The sequence below is a fragment of the Ciona robusta genome, chromosome 8 (assembly GCF_009617815.1).
Source record: "Ciona robusta chromosome 8, ASM961781v2".
Taxonomy (NCBI): domain Eukaryota; kingdom Metazoa; phylum Chordata; class Ascidiacea; order Phlebobranchia; family Cionidae; genus Ciona; species Ciona robusta.
Genome location: NC_143242.1, coordinates 2358578 through 2379629, shown reverse-complemented (window position 1 = coordinate 2379629; position 21052 = coordinate 2358578). Strand labels below are relative to the sequence as shown.

Below are 21052 nucleotides of genomic sequence, written 5' to 3'. Positions count from 1 at the left end.
ATTATTCCTAAAAATTAACCTAAACAATACAAAGTCTCTGTTAACAAGAGTACTAATGCATCATTTAACAGCACAACTCATTACAAAAGAGATATTGCGCAATCTGCAATACAGAGAACTTTAAAAAGTAATGAAAGCATTTTAATAGGTTCATTTTCTGTAAATGTGAATGTGAGAAAAATTGGAAAAAAATGTTTATTGGTCTGTTGAATCATCCAAATCCATATCATCGTCTGTTGAAAAAACTTGATTCCCCCCTTGTTCTGTGCCAGGGGATGTGAAAGCAGATTGATCTAATAAGCTACCATCTTGTCCGTGCACAGTGGACGTGCTCAACGTGCCGGTTGACCCACTATGTGCTTCGCCCCTTTTTCTGGCCCACCATGTAGAATCATCATGGTCAACAGTTCCCTTACTACGAGTGTGGGGGTACGACATACCAGTCATTGAAGTACCAAGGTCAGTATCTTTACTACAGCTCTCGTCATGACTTGTGTAGTTGAGTGCCGTAATACCAGACATGGGAGTGTCAAGACACTTTGCTTCTTCTGGTGTGGTGTAGTTGTCTGTGACTTCCAGTTTATAGTTAAATGTCAAAGGATTGTTTGGTGATGGTGTGGCAGTGGTGCTGTCACCAGAAGCATCAGAAAAAGCTGGTTGAAGTGGTTTCCGTGGTTTTTCAGACTGACAATCTATCAGAGAATCTGAAAAACGTTCGTATTTTACTAAGCTAAGATGGTAATTTTGAAAATTTTATTGTAAATAGCCAAGTAGTTCCAATAATTTACTGTAAATAATAAAAAAAAAATAAAAAAGAAACACTGTTCACAAATCTTTTAAAAATAACAGGCGTACGTAGTAAAAAACAGTAACTGAAAAATAACTAAAATACTGTCCCAGGTTATTTTACCTTCAGGTTTATACGCAAATTCTCTCGTACAAGTTGGAGGAAGTTCAGGTGGTTCAACCACTTCACCATACACCGGGATATCGGAATCTGAGAATTGTTCAATCACAGTATCCAGTAAGCTTGCTGTGAATGCATCATCTCTTCGAAGACCCAGTGACTGAAAATTAAAGTATCTCATAAAGCAGACAACATAAAAAAATTAATCCTTAGCTTTTGATAGGCTAACAGGGTTACAGGTATTCCCATATCTTTTAAAAGGGACCCCACTTTAAAAATGATAACATTCGTTTTATGAAAAAAAGATAGAAAAAACATGAAACTATTAACTATTTGCAATTTAAATTCAATATATCTAAAAATTTTCAAATGACTTTGCAACAAGACCAAGCTTTTTACATAGCAGTATAGAACACAAGGGTTGTGTCACAAAATGTAACTACTAGTAACACAAACATAGTTTAAAAACTCCCAACTTAAACAGTCAATTTTCACTCACTTTATGCAGATATTCAATTGCCTCCAGATAGTTCCCCATGTAGCTTAACACAAACCCGATGTTGGTGTAAGTATCAGCGGAATGTGGGGACAAAACCAATGCTTGTCGGTGGTAAGTCAGTGCTTGGGGGTAATTCTTTAAATGCCTATGTATGTAATGCAATTGAAAATCGGTATATATCCACTTGTAGTGATTTTAATATAAGGTATTTTACATGGCATTAACCTCGCCAGCGCCTGTATCTTGACCAAAGTGTCCCCGGTTCGATGCTCGATGGCGATACTAATACCTATCGGCGTATGTGTCATTGGTCCTCCCGCAGGACATTGCCACAACCTAGCGTTCACTAATGGGTTGTCCAAATTATAAGCCATATTAAAGAAAAATCATACACAAGGTTGAAGAGTGTGGTAAGCACACAAGGAAAAAAATGTGCAAAAGTATGTCTGACTGCAATGCGGTGTTGCGGTCACATAAAAGACCTAAATGGGCTTTCGGGGTGTTGGGGTAATGGGCCAAATCCGGCCTAAATCCCAGATCCTTGACAACGACCTCACCTACAAAGAATAAAATAATAACATGAACCTCATATATAACCTGTTAGCTGTTACTGCCACATATATTATATGTCTATAGTCTAATGAAGTTTTTTTCTGGAGCATACGTATGTTTCTATGTCATAATGGACAACGCCTTTTTGTTAAATATATTGTGCACACCAATATTTTAGAGTTATTGGTAGACACAATACATATGGCACAGAAAGTTGAATAGATTTATAAATCCTATAACTCTAAAGTTGCTTTAAAAACCAAGATGCAGTTGTTAAGTGTGAATTTATAATAGAGTTTTCATCTTTTTTTACTGTATGCAACAATGAAATATTACAAAAACTCTAGAAAAAAAAAAAAAATTTGTAAAAAACTCAATAAACGATTTCATTTGAGTTTTGACTTTCTCTTAGGAATACACTATATCAGAGATTACAAAAAAACATATGTTAAAAATGCAATAAACAATCCAGCCCCCCACACACCTGTGTACATGACCAAGGTTATTAAGCAATGGTTTCCATTCTTCAATTGAGACTTCATCTCCAAGTTCTTGGATTTTATTCAAAGCTTTGTTAAAATATTCTACTGCACTCTGGTAACTGCAGAAAATCAAATCGTGAGAATTTGAACAAAAAAAAAAAACAAAATATAATTAATGAAAACATGAGCTGGGAAAACTACAATCCTAAATGCTGTTCTAAATTGGTCCGAATTCATGTTTCAATTCAAAATATTCAAATGATTAAGCACTTATCTGATGCGTGAAACTTATTACCATTAAAACTTGTAAATATAAATAATAAGGTTACTTACTCATTATTTGTGCATGAAGCCACCCCCATTTCATGCAATACATGCGGATCATCGGGACATATCTCCAGCGCAGTGGAGAAAAACTTTTCCGCAAGTTTTGTGTTGTTAGTCACACTGTATTCCAATCCAATGTATAGGAATGGCAGGTGACATCTGTGGAAAAACAGATGGATTAAATTTAAAACTGTTTTAAATATTTTTTTAATATATATTTTTTAATTAATATTTTAAAAATATTTTTTGCTTCTCCACCAATATGGACATTTAACAAATAAAGCACAGAGTTAAAATTGGAGAACAGAAATCTTGTACCAGTACAAAGAAGACTTCAGAAGAAATCTTGTATAGTGAGTTTATAGGCAAGTTATACCCCTTCATGAGTTGTGAAGCTGTGAAATATGCAGCCATTGCTTGGTCATGTTCGTTTTCCGATGCAAATGAATGTCCGTAAGCCAACCATGCCGGTCCATACATCTATTAGGAAATATGATAAATATTATTTGTCAACATTTTAAATACGAAAAACAGATAACACTGTATATTGTTCGAACTGTGAGAAATACACTGTTGCAGATAAGAAAACCCTAATTCTTCTTGAACTGTAGCACAAGGTTAGAGTTCTCAAGCAATTACATTTATGTTAACCTTCAGTCTTACTTGAAATCATACCCTACCTTATCAAGTAACGTTGTTTTGAGCAAATACCGACGTGCTAGTTCTTGCTTCTTTGGCTGCAGTAAGTAGTAACAGCCAACCGCATACCATGATATCTGGAATTAAATCATAATATCGGAAACCTGCATTCGAATATACACTGTAATATGCATTAGCATAACGTAGTTAATTTTTTTGCCGAAATCCGGAATTTCTAAAATTCAGTTACACTTGTATAATATAAGTTATATTATCGGCCTTAAATATAGAAATCCTCTTTGTTTAATGTGGAATCAATGCAACAGTCTAAAATATTGCACTGAATATTGTTTACTTTGGCTCCACTTATTTGTATAGACACAACAGTAGGGTTGAAGTTGTATTATACATAAAACTTGAGTTCTAAAACATATGATGTCAATTTATGTGTCCTTAGGAAGGACACCTAGCGGCAATTACTTCAACCCAGTGGTCACTAATGGGTTGTCCAAATTATCAGCTATACAAAAAAAAAAATAATAACGCACAAAGAAAGATACATGGTAACTCATAAGCTGGCACAAGGTTTATGAAACAGAACACCCGTGTTTAACGACTGTTGGTTTTCAGCCACGCAAGGACAATGTAAGTTACATCCATTTTTTCAGCCCTATTTCAATAGTCCGAGTGACATGTCAGTAGGTCACACAGCACACCCCTAACAATAGGCCTATGGCAGAAAATATTTTCTAAATACCGGTAACTCAGGATATCTTGATACAAGTTGATGTGCGAGGTAAAATAACTTGTTGCTTTCTTTCAACTCAACAAGCAGAGCAACGTGCAGAGGAAGACATGCACCATGGTATGGATCACATTTTAATATGCTGGAATAGGAATGCATGTTTAATATGAAGGAGGTTAGAAATAAGTAAAGTAAGTATATTTTGTTAAAAATATGGCACAAAAAATAGTTTATTTTTAAAGGATTTTACAGCTGTGGTAACTCGTAAGCGCATGAGGATAAAAAATTGTGTGAAAAAATACGCATCCGACTGCGATGGGGTATCACGGCATAGGTCCGCGAAGGACTCTAATGGGCTTTCCTGGTGTTGGGGTAATGGGCCAAATCTGGCCTAAATACCAGGTCCTTGACCTCACCCAAAAGGAATAAAAAAAGAAAAAATTACAGGCAGATATATAATTACTTTTTTTAAAGGCACTTCAACAATTTTCAAAGCTAGTTTAGGACTTACTTTTCTGTAATCTTGTAACTTGTTTTGAATTCGCAGTTGTAATAATGTCTCTCAGCTAAACTAGTAGCAATATCAAGGTTCTCATGCAGGTTGTCGACACTGTTAGGAACCTCAAGCTGTCCAGGCTTGTTGTACTAAAAAAGGCTGGGTATTAATGGATGACCGCTTAAGCTTGAATTTACGCTTAAGCTTGAATTTATTTATGTAATTTAAAATATGAAAACAACATGTATTTTTGAATCAGGAATTTTAACATTCTTTACAAAAAAACACCAATTTAGATAAAATTTATATTTTTAGTTATTTTTTACTTTTTTCAGTTTGATGTCGTATAAAAATCGTAGAAGATTTTGTTCCTCCACTGATTTACATTGTTTCCTCATTGGAAGAGAATCAAGAAGATCTTGCTCCTCTTCCGCACGCAGCATATGATGTCCGATCAAACGATCAAAAGCTTCATAACAAAATACATCCGCTTTTACAGCTTCCTAAAAAATTTAAAAATTAAGTTTCTCTGAGATAGGTATCCATTAGTTTTAATGTGTAGTTAGTTCAGCAATTTGCTAAATTAAAATATTGCTTTTCATTATTATTTTTAAACAATTAGACATCATCTATGATCTATTTTATCATACGCTAGTATCACTGCTTTACTTGCTAAATTAAAATCAAATTCCAGCAGTTTGGCAAATACCCAAATATTGTGTTACACTGTGACACATAAATTCTAATATAAAATAAAATGAATTCACACCTTGTAGCAGTCAGCAGCGATATCTCTTACATCCATAGCTTCATAAATGTCACCCCTCAATAAATGCAGACTGGCAATCATTTCCTGAATCAAAAAAAACATGAAGTTACTTTATAAGGCTTACTCCATCTAGGGAAGTTGTAAAAGTCCAGCTTAGCTGAATCCCTTTGGCAAAAATACAAAACTGAACAAAAAATACATTCATTTTAAGCGAAATGTGCAACCAATTAAAACCTCCAAAAAGCGAAATGTGCAACCAATTAAAACCCTGGCTTACCAACAAAACACTGTGCATACAAAAATGTTGCGAATTGGCATGTTTGCATGTATGTGGATATTCCGATACAACACCAACAACATTGTTTTACATTTTCAAACATACACCAATAATATTTCCTAATTATTGATAATTAAACAAATATTCTACCTTATCCTCTGGCACGCCCTCCACTTTTTCAGCCTCCAACAATATTTTCTTGGACACCATACTAGTGCTACCATCTGGTTGCACAGTTTCCAACACATCAAGTGCAAGTTGCCATTCTTTGCATGAAGCATAACATTTTGCAACAAGGTACCTTTGAATGTACATAAAATAAAAGCAAGTTAAAATTTAAGGTTGCCAATGGCAATGCATATATTCCAATTTTAACAGAAGGTTGGTTTACAAACTTTATAGAATTTAACATATTTGGCAATTTGACATATATACATACTTTAAGAAGTAGGTTTACATACTTTACAGAACTAGCAGTTTTAAAAGCAGTAAACCGCCAAGCTACCATAGAATATTTAATAAAAAGCGGGACAGGATTTCTATATTAGCAATTCCGGAGCTAAAGCTAAGTTAATTTGAATAACAAAGTATTTAAATTAATTGCAAGGGGTTAAGCATGGACTGATCAACTTAAATCATCATGGAATTTCTAAACCAGCTTTCAGGTTTGCAGCTAAAATTCAGGCATATAATATTTGACGTAGCATTGAAATAAACACTTGTATTGCATAGGTTACCTAAATGCATTATATTTTAAATGCAGTTTTTTTTTTATGATAAGCACTGCAGCTCGTTCGAATTGCTTCATGTGGAACATTGATTGGGCAAGTCGATATACATCTGATGCATGGTCTAAAAATACATTAAACATGAAATTCTCATAAAGTTATAGTGCAAAATGTGGAGGAAATTAGGTACACTTTAAATGCTGGATGAACAAAACTCAAACTTGATGAAACTTACACTGTGATAAAGATGCAGCTTTGTCTGACCAAAAAAGCGCCGACTCATATTGATGCTGTGAAAATATATTTATTAAAATCTTATTTATGCATAAATGATCAGAAAACGGTATTTCAAAACAAAACATACTAAAACTAGGGTGCTAGTGAAGAATCTCCCCCCCACCTTTTTTGCTAACCACTAGCCCCTAACACCTAGGTTAGGGGGTTAGGTGTTGATGGTTCGAGGGTTAGTGGTTATAGGGGTTGGGGGTTAGTGGTTAGCAAATAAGGTGGGTGGGGGGTGAAGATTCTTCCCTAGCACCAAAACTAGCAATAACTGACTTACTTTATTTGTGTAATCAATTACTATGTTGCGAACTCTGTTTAGTATAGCCTCTGACATCACTAGATCTGCTCATTCACAAAATATTTCGCGGAATTTGGATTGCTTGTCTAATATAATTCAAAACAAGAACCACCTTGGAAATTGGAAAGTAATGTTTCCAATTAGGAAACAATTTTTAAATTTATAATTAACAATACTTTATAAGAAAGGTTTTACATATTATTATGCTTTATTTATCTAAAATTTAATAATAAAAATAATGTATGCATCTTTTAAGTTTAAAACTAGTTTTATTTATTGATATACGAAAATTAATCCAAATCAAGAAAATAAACCTGGAAACACTAAAAGGTGATTCCCCATTAGAGGATGTCAACATCATAGATACTGTAGTTACATGCGTTACTATTATACTGCCGTTTGTTAAACCGAATAAAATGCTACACAGACAAGCATCTCGATTACTAAACTACTCTAAAGTGCAAGGACGATACGTTTCAATTAAAAAGTACAGCAATGAAGCTGAGGTAAGACTGCTGCATTTTTTCATGTTTTTTTACTTGTGTTTTCCATGTTTTTTTATAATTGTTTATTGTGTAGAATATTTGATAATTAGTTGTATAATGGCAAGGCTGTACTTTTCAGACTAGAGCAATAATTCTTGGACTCCATACACCAAAAGAAAAAGGATCAGACTCAAATTCTACTTCCAAAATATCTGTAAAAGAAATCAAAGGAACTGAATCGTTTAATTTTTACAACAAAAAATGGAACAATGATCTAACAGATCTGGTAAGTATCGGGAAGCCCCTCAAAGCAGGACAAGCTCGGACATTCTATGGAATAAAAGATGAGTTTTCAGCAGTCACTGTTGTTGGCATCGCTGAAAGTGACCCAGAAGTTAAATCATCAGAGCTAATTGATGATGAGAAAGAAAACATGAGACTGGCAGTAGCAGGTAGTCTGTAATACTTAGATGATAAATGTTTCATGCATGTGATTAATGTGTACAACTCGAATATAGTCTTCCAGCTTCCTACGGAGCGTAGCACAATTGGTTAGAGCACCTGCCTGTAACCCAGAGGTAATGGAGTCTTATCCCTGCTACCGCGTATGTGTCCTTGGGCAAGACACCTAACGGCAATTGCTACAACCCAGTGGGCACTAATGGTTTGTCTGAATTATCAAGTAACATACTTGGTAACTCTTGGCACGGTGTATAAGAACAAAACACTTGTGTTATAAGAAAGTCATTCTGTATTCTATAATGCCTATAATCCTAATGCCTATAATCCTATAATCCTATGTATTCTATAATGCCTATTTCATGTTGTTAAATATTTACAGCTGGAATAAAAAGCTACAAAGATTCTGGTTTCTCCTCACTTCACGTTGATGCAGCAGTTTCACCACTAGGTGCTGCTGAAGGGGCATTTCTCGCATCATGGAGTTACAAGGAGAAAGAACGAAACAAATTTCCTTCAACAATATCACCATTGCAAGAACAAGGTAATAAAGTTCACTTGTACTATAGTAACGGTTCCTAAACTTTGCTAAAAATTTTGCCTGGTGGACGCTTTGCAATTATTTTGATATTTTACGACCCTATAAAAATCTAAGAATGCTATAGGAAAAAAGCAACAACCACCAATGAAAGAAAACGCAAATACTATCAAATTCAGTAAGCTGTTTAATGGGATGGGTGCACTTGTTTTACTGCAATTAAATCAATACTTGGGTTGATTTTAAATCACAATCATTGCTTTGTTGTGGACCCTCTAAAACTGCTGTCTTGACCCCAGTTTGGAAACTGCTGTTCTATAGTGTACCAACACTAACAAAATATAGTGTTACATAGCAGTCTTTTATGTTTGTTTTTAAGTTATTATCCTGACTATTATAACAGGGATTAAGTTACCTAGAATTGTTATGGAACAGATGGCCTGAGAAGCACAGTTAAATTAACAATTCATTATAACTTGTAAACTAATATAAAAACATGTGGGATAATTCATGCGATTTTTCAGATGAACAGGAATGGAATGTAGGAAAAGTTTACGCAGATTGTCAAAACTTTGCTCGCTTTTTAATGGAGAGTCCGGCAAACTTAATGACACCAACTCTATTTGCTGAGAATGTAAGCAAAGCATTTGAAGATGCTAAAAAAGGTGGGTGCATCTTTGGGGGGTTTTGTTTTTTCATCATGTTCCAATCTTTGGATCAATCTTCTTTAAGGCCGACTCCCCCCATTGTACTGGTTGTGTCCTTACGCACACTTTTCTTCCAATTAGAACTTAAATATGTTTAATTAAATGTTATTTATTTAATTTTGACATTGTATCGTCTGTAGGGTGTAACGGTCACGCCTTTTATCCAAAACATTCTTTCTTGCTTTTTTATCAATAAGCGTGTTTTAACAACTGTTGTTTTACCGTTACTACCCGTCTTTTCGCTTTTTGTCAACTCTCTTGTTTTTCATTATTGTGACCGAAGAGACGAAATAAATTTCATTCATTCATCTGAAGTTAACATTATATAAGCTTAACTAAGAAATTTGAGAAGGGAGTTGACATAAAACATTATTAAGTGATTGTGTACATATATGCTTTTTATATTGGCCAGATTTAATATGTTTTTTACATTGGCCATATTTAATGGTTCATCCTAAATTTATCTATTTTTTAAATACCAAGTCTCCAACTAATGATATATTTTCAGACACAAAAGGAAGTATTGAAGTTTTTGTTCGAGATCTTGATTGGATTGAGAAGGAAAACATGGGAGCGTTCCTTAGTGTGAGCAATGGATCGGATGAACCACCAAAGTTTGTAGAAATCCACTATAAAAGGTAATTGGAGTATTTCTAAACATTTGTAAATAACCAATTCAATCACATGTGAGTGTTTTCTATACAAAGCCTTGTTTGGCCAACTAATTATAACACTACTCTTGAAATAGTTATGGTTATTTTATGGTGGGTGTATTATTTAAAACTAAACATAACAGCATACTTAACCTTAATATTCAGTAGGGTGGGAGAAGATTGGACACTTTTTCATTCTATTTTCTTGTCTCATTTGATTGTAAACAAAGAACATTTAAATATTTATAGAACCTTATCCTCACCACTTCTATAGACCGTTGTTAATTGTTTAAAACATGATCAGGATACCTGGATACTATGTGCTAAAGGTGTCCCATCTTCCCTCTTACTATATACAATATGTATAGCGTTTTACATTTCTTGAACTCTTTTTTTCCTAGTGAAAACTTCAATGGTAAACCATTAGTATTGGTTGGGAAAGGAGTTACATTTGATTGTGGTGGTATAAGTATCAAACCTTCACAAGCGATGGATGAAATGAGAGCCGATATGGGTGGAGCTGCTACTGTTACTTCTGCTATTTTAGGAGCATGCAAACTGAATGCACCAGGACATATTATTGGTAAGGGTATTTTGTTAAATGATGCAAAATGCATGGTGTCCAAATTTGTAATGTTTCAGAATTAAAATACTTTGAATTGCTGGTAATTAAATAACAATAAAGTTTTTAATGGTTAGGGTATTTATGTTAAAGGATGCAAAATGCATGGTGTGTCGAAATTTCCAGTGCATTAAAATTAAGATACCTTGGATTGCTGTTAATCAAATTAAAATTTTTAACAAAAAAACTTACAATAGTTTTTTTAAAGTTTGTGTATTGTTGAAACACCAAGTTAATACTTTGTATTTGTACCACAGGGTTATTTCCTTTATGTGAGAACATGGTGAACGGAAAAGCAACCAAACCTGGTGATGTGGTCACTGCAAGAAATGGAACACAAATACAGGTGGGTTGAATGTCAAAACCCAACTATTTCAAACTGACCTTTATTGAATTCCTAGGTAGACAATACAGATGCTGAAGGAAGATTGTTGCTAGCAGATGCATTGCTATATGGACAGGATTTCAAACCTACTGCTATACTTAATGCTGCTACACTAACAGGTTGGACTCTAACAATGTGTTTAGGGAACAGCCACACATTTTAACCAACATTTTTTGCCAAACTTTTTATCTATAGTGTAATTAACAACTATTGTTTTGCTGTGGATTTTCCCCCTTAGTTCTTAAAAAACATTACCAATAAATAAAAAGTTATCTCTTATTTTCAGGGGCAATAGTTGTTGCATTGGGCACTGCAGTAACTGGGGTGTATTCAAACAATGAATTGCTGTGGAATCAACTACAAAATGTAAGTTTTGAAATTTTTTCTTTTTTATTTATTGAAAAACGATGTGTTGTGACAGGCAGGGCAAAGCACGGGTGATCGAATGTGGAGAATGCCTTTGTTGAAGCATTATTCAAGTCAGGTGAAGCCATCACAGCTTGCGGATATCAACAATGTTGGTACTGGTGGCAGGGGAGGTGGTTCATGCACTGCAGCAGCTTTCTTGCACCATTTTGTTGACCAAGGGGTAAAATGGGCACATCTTGATATAGCTGGTGTGATGTCTACCAATGGTAGCGATCTACCATACCTATGCAAAGGAATGGCTGGAAGGCCAACACGTACACTTCTTGAGTTTATCCGCAATTATGAATCTTAAAAATCCGCAATTATGAATCATAAAATCGAAATAAAAGCATATGGAACTGCTTGTATGAGGCGTAGGAAGCACAGAAAATAAAACAAGTGTTACAAGCCCAACTAAAATTGACGCAATAAAAAACAGCAGCAATACAGCAGTACTTTGGTACATATAGAGGAAAAATGACAAGCCACATAAAGTACACAGAGTTCATAGTTTAGTGATAGCACGTATAAGACCAAACGTCAAAGCAGAGAGTCCACCACTGATAGGTAGTGTTACAAACCAAGCAAAAATGATGTTTCGAAATATTTTCCAATCAACAGCTTCTCTTCCTCTTACCCAACCTACTGCTACAACAGCTCCAACCTTGTAGTAAAATATTGGATTACTTTAACAATATATATGACTATAAGAAGTGTACTTAACATATACTGTGATAGGGGGTTCAATTACTGGCTACGTGGCCAGTTTTTTGCTATGCAGCTATGCTGGTATCAAAGGTTAATGAGTAAATACCACATATTGACTGTACTAGTAGAATAAAAATTCTAAAACATATTAACACTGGTGTTTTATCCATGTGCACGCTTATATGACATAATAGTAATATCATAATAACTTTATATGTCTCTTTGATTACGATAGCTAAGTTAAACAAATATGTTAAACAGAATATAGTGACAAAACAACAGTTGTTAAAACACACTTACAGTTAAAAACATATTTACATTTAGCTGTAAAAAAAAGGACTGGTGTTTAATTACTACAACTTGCAGACAAACAAACCATTTATGTTTAATTACCATCACATTTAGGTAGCCTTATGGGTGATACTGAGTTTTTATACTTGAATATAAATACCTTGCAATGCGTTGTAGAAACGGGAAGGCTGAGATTAGAAGCAACAAGAACAGTGATAGCGCTCATCAGTTCAATAGCAAAACCCCTGTGTAAGATTATTTAAATTTGAAAATCAAAATGCATAAGAGTTAAGCAATGTAGCTTACAGACATAGTTTCTTACGACTGTTTCACTTAGGTACAAACCGAGATATGAATAAAAGGTCAGTCTGATAAGAAAGGTCAGTCTGATAAGTGTTAAAATAGAGTTTCTGATGATAAGGGATAAAAATGACAATAAAACTCTCAGCATAAACGAAAAAAAAGTTTTGACAAAGCACTTAAAGCCAAGGGCCATCTGCGGCCCGCAGAAGCAAAATAAATGGCCCTCAGAGTACTTCAAAATTACCGATTGCATACATTCACAAAAAAAAAAAATCGTCTAAAAATGTTAATTTCTGTAATAATTTACGTTGTCTTTGTTACGTCACAAAAATAGTTATGACTGTCACAGCATCAGCCAACCTTCCACGCTTGTTACTCTGGTATAGGGGTTATATCCCGACATGATTCAACAAAAAAACTGTGAAACTTTGTCTTTTACTTCGCAAGTACGTAGTTTAATCTGTTCTAGAAGCCATGTTTATTACCAGCATATGTGTCGAACTTCCTGACCTAACTAACAGTATACGTTATAACCAAATTTGGCCAATACAAGTCGCGTCGCCAATATAGCAAGGAAAACCTTGCCCGACGCATAATTAGGATTTCACATATTGGCCCGCGATAAAATAAGTTTGGGAACCCCTGATATATATTGATATTATATAAAATATGATTTTTACCTTGAAGGAGTTAAGTTGGTTAAGTCTTGCCCCATAGTTTTGATCACCCTGCGTCCCCAGATCCATAAACCACAGCAAATACCAAAGCCACCATACAGTAAGATAAGCAGTGGTGTGCCTGATGTCTGCTGTACTGAACCATCGGAGTAGATTATCCACAAGGCAATCAGAGGCCCAATTGCATTACTGGCAAAAAACGCAACAACTTAAATAAATTGATTTTATTTGAAAATACCCTGCTACCTATTTACAGCTGCATTTTTGCATATTTTGTTGATTAAAATTTTAAATGTAGTTTTGTTCATAATTGAAAATTTTATAATATTTATAAAGAAAGGTCACATAACATACATGCACTAAGCCCCTGGGCCAATCTTGGCCTAAATTCAAGAAACCATGGCTTGTCACGGTGCGTGACGTCACACACATAGAATTTAAACATTCCACATGGTTATGTAATACACCACTCACCTCACATCATTACCACCGTGAGCAAAGGCACCAAAACAAGCTGTGAGAATTTGAAGAAAACTGAATATTTTTCTTACTTCTATACGACCCTCCTTTGCCTAAATATACAAGATTATATATAAAACATTATATTTTTTTTTGGAAAACAGAAACATTTAAAAACGCTGCAACTAATTTTTACAGGTTGTTAGTTAGGCAAGACATAAAAAAATCTCCAAAAATTTTATAAGAAAACCTAAATATTTAAAAACAACTAGATTTGACAAATTTTTGGAGGTTGTTACTTCTCAGTTTCTTAATATTTTGTTTCCAATTTACCTCCAATTCTTCTTCCTTTGTAAGTTCTTCATGTTCTTTCTCTTCTACATCATCTCCAACCTATATGAATAAATATTATTGGTTTAATAAGTTATAACCTGGATGGTAGTCCTGAACAGTATGGACACCGACGCAGTAAAAACTTTTTGGACAAAATCTCTTATAATAACGGTAACTTTTAATTAGAATTTCCTAAATCACCCTATTATAAAAACTTTCACAAAATACCAAAAATGTAACTAATCTAAAATTACTTATTTTAGAATTTTTTCACAAAAAAACAAAAATGTAACTAATTTACATACTTAAATACTTTCACAAAATACTAAATTGGAAACTAATAACTACTAAATCCTTGTATACAGAATATCCGATGTAAGACAAAAATTGGCCGTGCTTTTTTCTTACCCTAATTGCCACAATGTTTTGTTGAGATGAGGATAATCTTCTGAAGCCTTCCATGATTGCTCCACTGTATTTATTCGATAAACCGTGTTTCTCTTGTAGCTGTGCTGTTGGCTTCATTGCCTGTATAACAGATTAAGTTAAGTGCCATTGAATGACTTACACCAAGTAATATAGTAGGGTGGAGGAAGATGGGATACCTTTAGCAGACAATATCTTAAGATTCTTAATGTCCAGATCGTGTTTTAAACCATTAACAACGGTCTATGGGAGTTGTGAGAAAACAGTTTATAATTATTTGAATTTTTTGTTTAGTACCACATGTGACGAGAAAATAGAATGATAAGCTGTCCCATCTTCCCCCACCCTACTATAGCAAAGTTAATATAATGTAAGTTATGGGAGGAAAAATGGACTTATTACACAAACATTATTAAGTCTACATGCAGGCAAACTTATGAAACATAATTGACACGAAGGCTGGTGTTTATATGCGCATATATTCACAGTAAATCTGTTTAATGGTGTATTGCTTCCTATATAAGATAAAGTTTGTACAAAATGTTCAATGAGTGCCAATACTTATTTTGTGCCCTAAAAACTGAAAAAGGTATACTATCCTATACTAATGCAATAAATATATTTTTTTATTAAATTGGAATAAAAACAAAATGCAGTAACAAGACAAATAGACTGTCCTATACCTAAATTAAATTTTGTTTTTCCCAAGTGATTTGGAAATAAACAAATCTCACTACTATAGGAGAGCAAAACAAAAAACATATTCACTGCTTTTTGAATAATTCATTGTGTGGTTGAGTTTTTTCAATTAAACTTCAACGTTGAGTAAGAAAGCTAAGTTTTTATGCCAATACCAAAAAGGTTGTAAGAAAAGTGTCCTTAATATTAGGATTATTTAGCACAACTGACTGAAAATCAGCATTTCGGACTAAAAATATTAAATTTTAAACATATTTTTGTCACAAATGTTCAGGACTGTTTAGTCATATTTTGCGATTCTTTGGTAAAATGTTCAGCCTATGGAGATTAAAATTTAAAAACTCCCACCTATATAAGAGAGAAGCATGACAAAATGTATTTTTAAACCTCTGGAGATTTTAATTATTTTTTGCAGTTTCTCTTGTAAAACTACCTTATATGAGTTAACCATCAATTCCCCGCCTTAAAGGCAAATACTTAATAAAGTAGATTTATAAATCTCTTTGAAAGTTTAACTGTTTTCTTTTGTGAAATATTGATCTAGTTTTAACAACCATTTCCCTAAAATTGAACAACTATTTCTCCACCCCAACAACAAATAATGATAAAGTAGTTTTATAAATCTTCGACAAAGAAGTTTAATTTAACAACCATTTCCCGGCCAAAACAACAAATAATGATAAAGCACTAAGTTAAGTAGTTCAATAAACCGACAAATTAGTTAAAAAAACCCACCAATCCTTCATCGTCGCTTTCTTCAAAACATTCCTCGAACTTCATATCTTGTGGATAAGCTGATAACAAGTTTTCCAACTCATGCGAACCGTCTCCTTTGGCGTCAACACTCTATAAATATAAGGGTGACGGTTTATACTGGGCTGGAGACGGGCAAGGTTGTAGTATAGATTGATGTTGTTTAAAATTCTTTGCTTGAGTAACTATATTATGTGGACTCTTTATTCAAGAAAAATAAAATAAGATTATAGAGTATTAAAGTCTTTTGTGAAAAAAAGAATCTTTATAAATATAAAATATGTGCTGATAAAACAAGTTTCATGTATATACATATATATGATAAAAAAACTTAAAATATATAATAAAACGTAACAATAATAAATGCATTTGCTAATTATGGGGTGAGGGGCAAAATCTGGCCCAAAACCCAGGTCCTTAACAAGAAACCCACAAAGAATATAATATGTGCTGATTAAATCTATACAAGTATCATACAGCTAAGCCTATATGTAAAATCCCTATAACTTACACTGTAAGAAGGTAGATGTTCATTTTTCCTCTGTATAGTGACAAGATTACGTTGTCTATTAATAAACACCTCATACACATCAGCGTCAGATTTCTCGGTGATTGTGATCATTGCTGGTTCGGAAAAATTCCGACGAATTTCATCCTTGATTTGCTTTACACTCGGAAGTGCTACACTTGTCTGTGGAAAAAATAATAATTTGAAATATTTTTAAAGTCATGCCTACAGCAATATTCTCCCAGAAATTTTAAGGTGAAATGTATAAAAAATATCTTCATTCTGATAAGCATGAACAAGTTTAACCGTTGTATTTGAACTCACATTAGTAGGTATAGATGTTTTTACAGCAGTGTATATATTTTTAACCATAAAATGAAGCACCGTACTAAATTAGCCAGGTAGACTGTTTGTTACGAAGTAGTAGGGATTCAAACATGGATTCATTGCATCATAATAACGATTGTTTGATTCACATGTCCATCATTTATCATGGGGAAGTTTAAACAAAGGCTTGAATGTTTGCCTTTTTTATTTTAACCTTCACACAAGTCGTAGTTCAATGAATATGTTAAGGCCCTTTGTGGGAAATATCTGTTTAAGCCAGAGTTGGATAATTACCTAATCCTTGACACAACTTACCTTTAAAACTTGCTTTTCCATCTGCAACAAAGGTGGAAGCCTCACCGAAGAGTGATGTATATCGTGTCCTGTTGATTTGGAACGTTTTGAAGATGCTTGTCGAAGCATTTTTGCCTCCTGTCAAAGGGTTAAAATAATAAATTCCAAACTTACATGCAAAATATGTTTACTGCACAAAATGATGTAATTTACAGCAATGTAAACATATGGGAAGTGTATGCCTATATGTTAAAGATTATGTGTTTATATTTTACTCATGAGTGAATGAATGTAACTTACTTTATCCTCACGTGGCCGGAAAACAACAGTCGTTAAACACAGGTGTTCTGTTTCATACACCTCGTGCCAGCTTACGAGTTACCATGTATGTTACTTTGTGGGTAGTTTTTGAAAAACTCTTGGAAAGTATAATTAATACAGTTGGTTTAAAAAAACTTGCCTCCACAGTTTTAGGAGTAAAATAATCCCTTGTAGAAGAATTACGAGTTCGCTTGTGACAATGGCCATCTCCTAAAGCAATAAATATTATTATTTTCTCTAAGGTAATGATTGGGTTGTAACACATGCCCACTTATTTGGTAAAAATGCACACAATCAAGATATATATATGTTTTGGTCCTTATAAAAATTCTTGTGAATGTATAATAGTATAACATATTTGCTTTTATTGTAATTAGAAAAACTTTATTTTATAATTTTGCAAAATTACCATTTGTTCTTGGCATTTTTTCGTCTGTGATTTTACTGCAGTTAGCGTTTACTTTTTTACAGTTTTCAGCCAACTTAGCATTGCTGCTTTCAGGAGATTCTTTCTCTGATATGGTTTCCATCACAGTTGGAAGTTTGACATGTTTCTTGCTGCCCACCGCTGACAATTGCTGGTTGTCAGGATCAGAAACTGCAGCTTGGTTGACAATTTCACTTCTGCTTCCTTAATTGTGGTAAAGATAGGTTATATAGTAGGGTGGGGGAAGATGAGACACTTTTTTATTTCATTTTCTCGTTCCATTTGGTAGTAAACAAAAACTATTCAATGAAATATAAAACCGTATTCTCACGACTTCCAAAGACCGTTGTTAATTGTTTAAAACTCAATCAGGATATTCGGATTTTTTTGTAAAATGACAGGAATTATGTCCCACAATAAAAATAAATCTCCTTGTTTCATTCAAAACATATATCACTTACTTTCAATAGAAGCACGCATCTTTTTTACGACCACAAACTGCACGACCAATGCAACAACAACACTGATGCCGATAGCTATTCCAATATCAGCTCCAACTGAGAGATAGTTGAATCCAAGCACTACAGAGTTGTAAATATGTTAAGTTACTAAGTACGTTGTAAATTCTTTTTTATAAACAGTGTTATATGCAAATGCACTTTTATGCTACTGCTACTTCTACAATACTCCTATAGAAAATGGTTTATATAAAGCATCTACTTGATATATCACTCAGTAACAACCCACAAGAAAACATTGATTCGATAACCTACAATGGTAGACATGGACAGACACGTTTAAAAATACTATTAAGAAATAAAGTTTGGAACAAAGTTAGTCTTAAATTGGGGAATTGAGAATGATACTGAATTTTTTACTTACATGGAGCACCAGAAAAGAAAACTGAGAAACAGTTGATGCCGATAGTGCAACCGTATAATACTGGCATGGCTATCAAACCAGGGTAAACAGGATCATCCTAAGTAAAAAAAGGCTATGTGAAAAATCCAAGCATATGGATATATATGTCATTCTATATAATTGAAAATCAAATATGTCTACTTAACACCTAAGCGTCAAGTTTTAAAAATAAAGTGAAAAAAAATTATAAATGACGCATAAAATCTAGCACACATAAGGGATTATTAAGGTAGTGAATCAAGTAATTGTTAAATGCCCTGTTTGCCAGTAAAGTGTGGGACATTAAATTAAATGTTAGTTGAAAAAGCCATTATGTGAAAAATTAAATGCTATTTGCACAGGGCATTATGTAACTTGTATTTGTGTATGTAAACAAATTTAAATAAAAACAAAACAAAAAAGGGATAAAATTAAAACAGAACTTGAACTACAAACCTTCTGAAAAATAAGAACTCTTAAAAGAACATAAAATGCAGCGGCCATTCCACCAGCTAACAAGGGTGACAAGAACCATGATGCAACTAAACAATAAATCAACATGTAAATACCTTATTTATTCAATTTTCTGACAGTCATCATATGTTAAGGTCCAAATTCCAAGCAGACTTAATAACTCACCACAGCAAACAGTATTATGCCAACTCAATTGTAACAAATACAATGTCCAGTTTAGCTAGGCCTATACAATACATCATACAAAAACACAACTATAACAACAAAATACTTGCCTATTTTCCCCATCATAACCCAGCTAACTCCATCAGCACCATGTGCAACAAGTGAAAAACCAACGATTGCACCAACTATGCTGTGTGTGCCAGATACTGGTAGTTTCAGGAACGTTGCAATTAGTTGCCATAATCCTGACGCTAAAAATGAAAATATATATATGTTTAGATCAATTTGATAAATAAGCAAAATGATCTCACAGAAAGACATTGGCCATACCAAAAAATAAAACCATTTCCAAAACCAAAGGAGCGAAATGTATGTTTAGATACATAGCCTATTTATATATATCAATACATTCTTTTCAAATTAACTAGTGAGATAAAAATAACATTATTTTTTCTTTAGAACATAGTCATAGTTAGCGAAGACTATTTTGAAAAAAATATTCTAAATCAATCCGACAAAAAAGTGGGCATTTCCAAACCCATAAGCCACGCCCCTAAACTAGTTACTAATTATTCAATATCACATTATGTGCCTATGTTTTTAAATGGACAACTTGTGTAAATAAAGTCTGTGTACCCACCTAACATGGCACTGATGTTACCAGCCATAAGCAGAGCTTGTTGTCCAGAATAAATATTGACATCTATGATTTTCTTGCGGATTGTTGCACCTACTTTGGCACCAAGTAAAATAGCACCAAGAGTTTCAAAAATAGAGGCCAAGATGCATGCCTATAAATGAATGGGTGACAATCATTACACTCAATCAGCTTCATATGCCATATCAAATTTAACTGCTATAACACAGGCTTACTTTATACAGTAGTTTGCATGTCCAGATCTGCTTACAAGTTACTATGGGACTAAATTTATGGGTATGCTATGGGTCTTTTTCTCTTTATGCATGACGACAATTTTTTAAACTTATTTTTCTAATATATTTTGCCATATCGCAAGAATAACTACAAAAAGGTGTTACCTGTTTTAGAGTTAGTGTCCCTGAACCAACAGTCGTACCAAAACTGTTGGCCACATCATTTGCGCCAACAGCAAAAGCGAGAACAAATGCGATAATAAATCCAACTATTATCATCCATAGTACATCGGATTGAAATTGTTCGGTTGAGAAACCAGTCGTTGCAGATGTAATAGCAGACGTGACAGTGGAAATGGCATCTGTCAAGGCAGCAGTTGACATTTTGTAGACTGCTGTGAACGTGACTTGAACCTTACTTGGTTACTTCACCTAAAAATAAAACCTTCTTAAACCAATTCACCAAACTAAACTAAATTTACCACAAACTGACTTGTCACAATTAACTTAAACTTACCGTTCTGTTATTTTTCCGGTAATGAACAGATTTCTGGATGCTACATGCGCTCCATTTTAAGTATGCTGCACGTACAGCTGCGGGCAAACGCGAGTACTATGCTTAACTCGAATGAGATGGCGCGGCAACTAAACACGTGGTGACCCAAGCTCCAACACGTTTCACCTCTGTTACTAGGAACACTGGACGGCGTTACGGGTCATGTGTTTTGATAACCGTGGCTTCGGTACATATATTTTAAATTGGTGTTAAAAGTAAACCAAATCTTGTAATTTATGAAAAATTGAAAACCTGGCAACCACATACACCAATTTCTTCAAATTTGGGATGACTGTA

At 33.9% G+C, this 21052-nt stretch overlaps 3 protein-coding genes across 4 annotated transcripts; 1 reads left to right on the top strand and 2 right to left on the bottom strand.

Annotated features, from left to right (window-relative positions):
- Positions 1–19: 19 nt before the first annotated feature.
- On the bottom strand, positions 20–7142 carry LOC149732208 (cell division cycle protein 16 homolog). Its single transcript, XM_089883601.1, has 15 exons — positions 6984–7142; positions 6657–6711; positions 6431–6545; positions 5844–5994; positions 5417–5500; positions 4974–5150; positions 4663–4796; positions 4164–4293; positions 3448–3543; positions 3144–3247; positions 2774–2926; positions 2443–2559; positions 1407–1551; positions 911–1067; positions 20–704 (listed from the first exon to the last, which is right to left on the bottom strand). The coding sequence occupies exons 1-15, from the start codon at positions 7038–7040 to the stop codon at positions 196–198; spliced, it is 2184 nt and encodes a 727-aa protein (XP_089739727.1). The 5' UTR covers positions 7041–7142; the 3' UTR covers positions 20–195.
- Positions 7143–7341: 199 nt separating this feature from the next.
- LOC149732207 (cytosol aminopeptidase-like) lies at positions 7342–11625 on the top strand. Of its 2 annotated transcripts, none has more exons than XM_089883609.1 (10): positions 7342–7510; positions 7629–7941; positions 8331–8492; positions 9011–9151; positions 9702–9831; positions 10248–10429; positions 10726–10818; positions 10874–10972; positions 11140–11219; positions 11275–11625. In XM_089883609.1, the coding sequence occupies exons 1-10, from the start codon at positions 7421–7423 to the stop codon at positions 11572–11574; spliced, it is 1590 nt and encodes a 529-aa protein (XP_089739735.1). In that variant the 5' UTR covers positions 7342–7420; the 3' UTR covers positions 11575–11625. The 2 variants fall into 2 exon arrangements, with proteins under 2 accessions (XP_089739735.1, XP_089739734.1); XM_089883608.1 differs by having other exon boundaries at positions 7344–7510; positions 10726–10814; positions 10870–10972.
- Positions 11221–20902, bottom strand: LOC149732206 (sodium-dependent phosphate transporter 2-like). The gene is made up of 18 exons (XM_089883598.1): positions 20717–20902; positions 20365–20631; positions 19967–20117; positions 19437–19577; positions 19144–19229; positions 18670–18766; positions 18249–18368; positions 17770–17991; positions 17500–17570; positions 17061–17177; positions 16422–16601; positions 15893–16003; positions 14441–14560; positions 14033–14092; positions 13715–13812; positions 13244–13429; positions 12421–12505; positions 11221–11925 (listed from the first exon to the last, which is right to left on the bottom strand). The coding sequence occupies exons 2-18, from the start codon at positions 20581–20583 to the stop codon at positions 11767–11769; spliced, it is 2223 nt and encodes a 740-aa protein (XP_089739724.1). The 5' UTR covers positions 20584–20631; positions 20717–20902; the 3' UTR covers positions 11221–11766.
- Between the last annotated feature and the right edge of the window lie 150 nt (positions 20903–21052).

Excerpts from the sequence above, each read along its gene's own strand:
- LOC149732208 (XM_089883601.1), bottom strand. The coding sequence starts at position 7,040 with ATGTCAGAGGCTATACTAAACAGAGTTCGCAACATAGTAATTGATTAC. Across the intron at positions 6,546-6,656 it reads AGCTGCATCTTTATCACAGT|ACCATGCATCAGATGTATAT; the intron begins GTAAGTTTCATC and ends ATGTATTTTTAG. Across the intron at positions 1,068-1,406 it reads CAATTGAATATCTGCATAAA|TCACTGGGTCTTCGAAGAGA; the intron begins GTGAGTGAAAAT and ends TTTAATTTTCAG.
- LOC149732207 (XM_089883609.1), top strand. The coding sequence starts at position 7,421 with ATGCTACACAGACAAGCATCTCGATTACTAAACTACTCTAAAGTGCAA. Across the intron at positions 9,832-10,247 it reads GTAGAAATCCACTATAAAAG|TGAAAACTTCAATGGTAAAC; the intron begins GTAATTGGAGTA and ends TTTTTTTCCTAG. Across the intron at positions 10,819-10,873 it reads TGGAACACAAATACAGGTGG|ACAATACAGATGCTGAAGGA; the intron begins GTTGAATGTCAA and ends ATTCCTAGGTAG.
- LOC149732206 (XM_089883598.1), bottom strand. The coding sequence starts at position 20,583 with ATGTCAACTGCTGCCTTGACAGATGCCATTTCCACTGTCACGTCTGCT. Across the intron at positions 13,430-13,714 it reads CACGGTGGTAATGATGTGAG|TAATGCAATTGGGCCTCTGA; the intron begins GTGAGTGGTGTA and ends GTTTTTTGCCAG. Across the intron at positions 12,506-13,243 it reads ACCAACTTAACTCCTTCAAG|GGGTTTTGCTATTGAACTGA; the intron begins GTAAAAATCATA and ends AATCTTACACAG.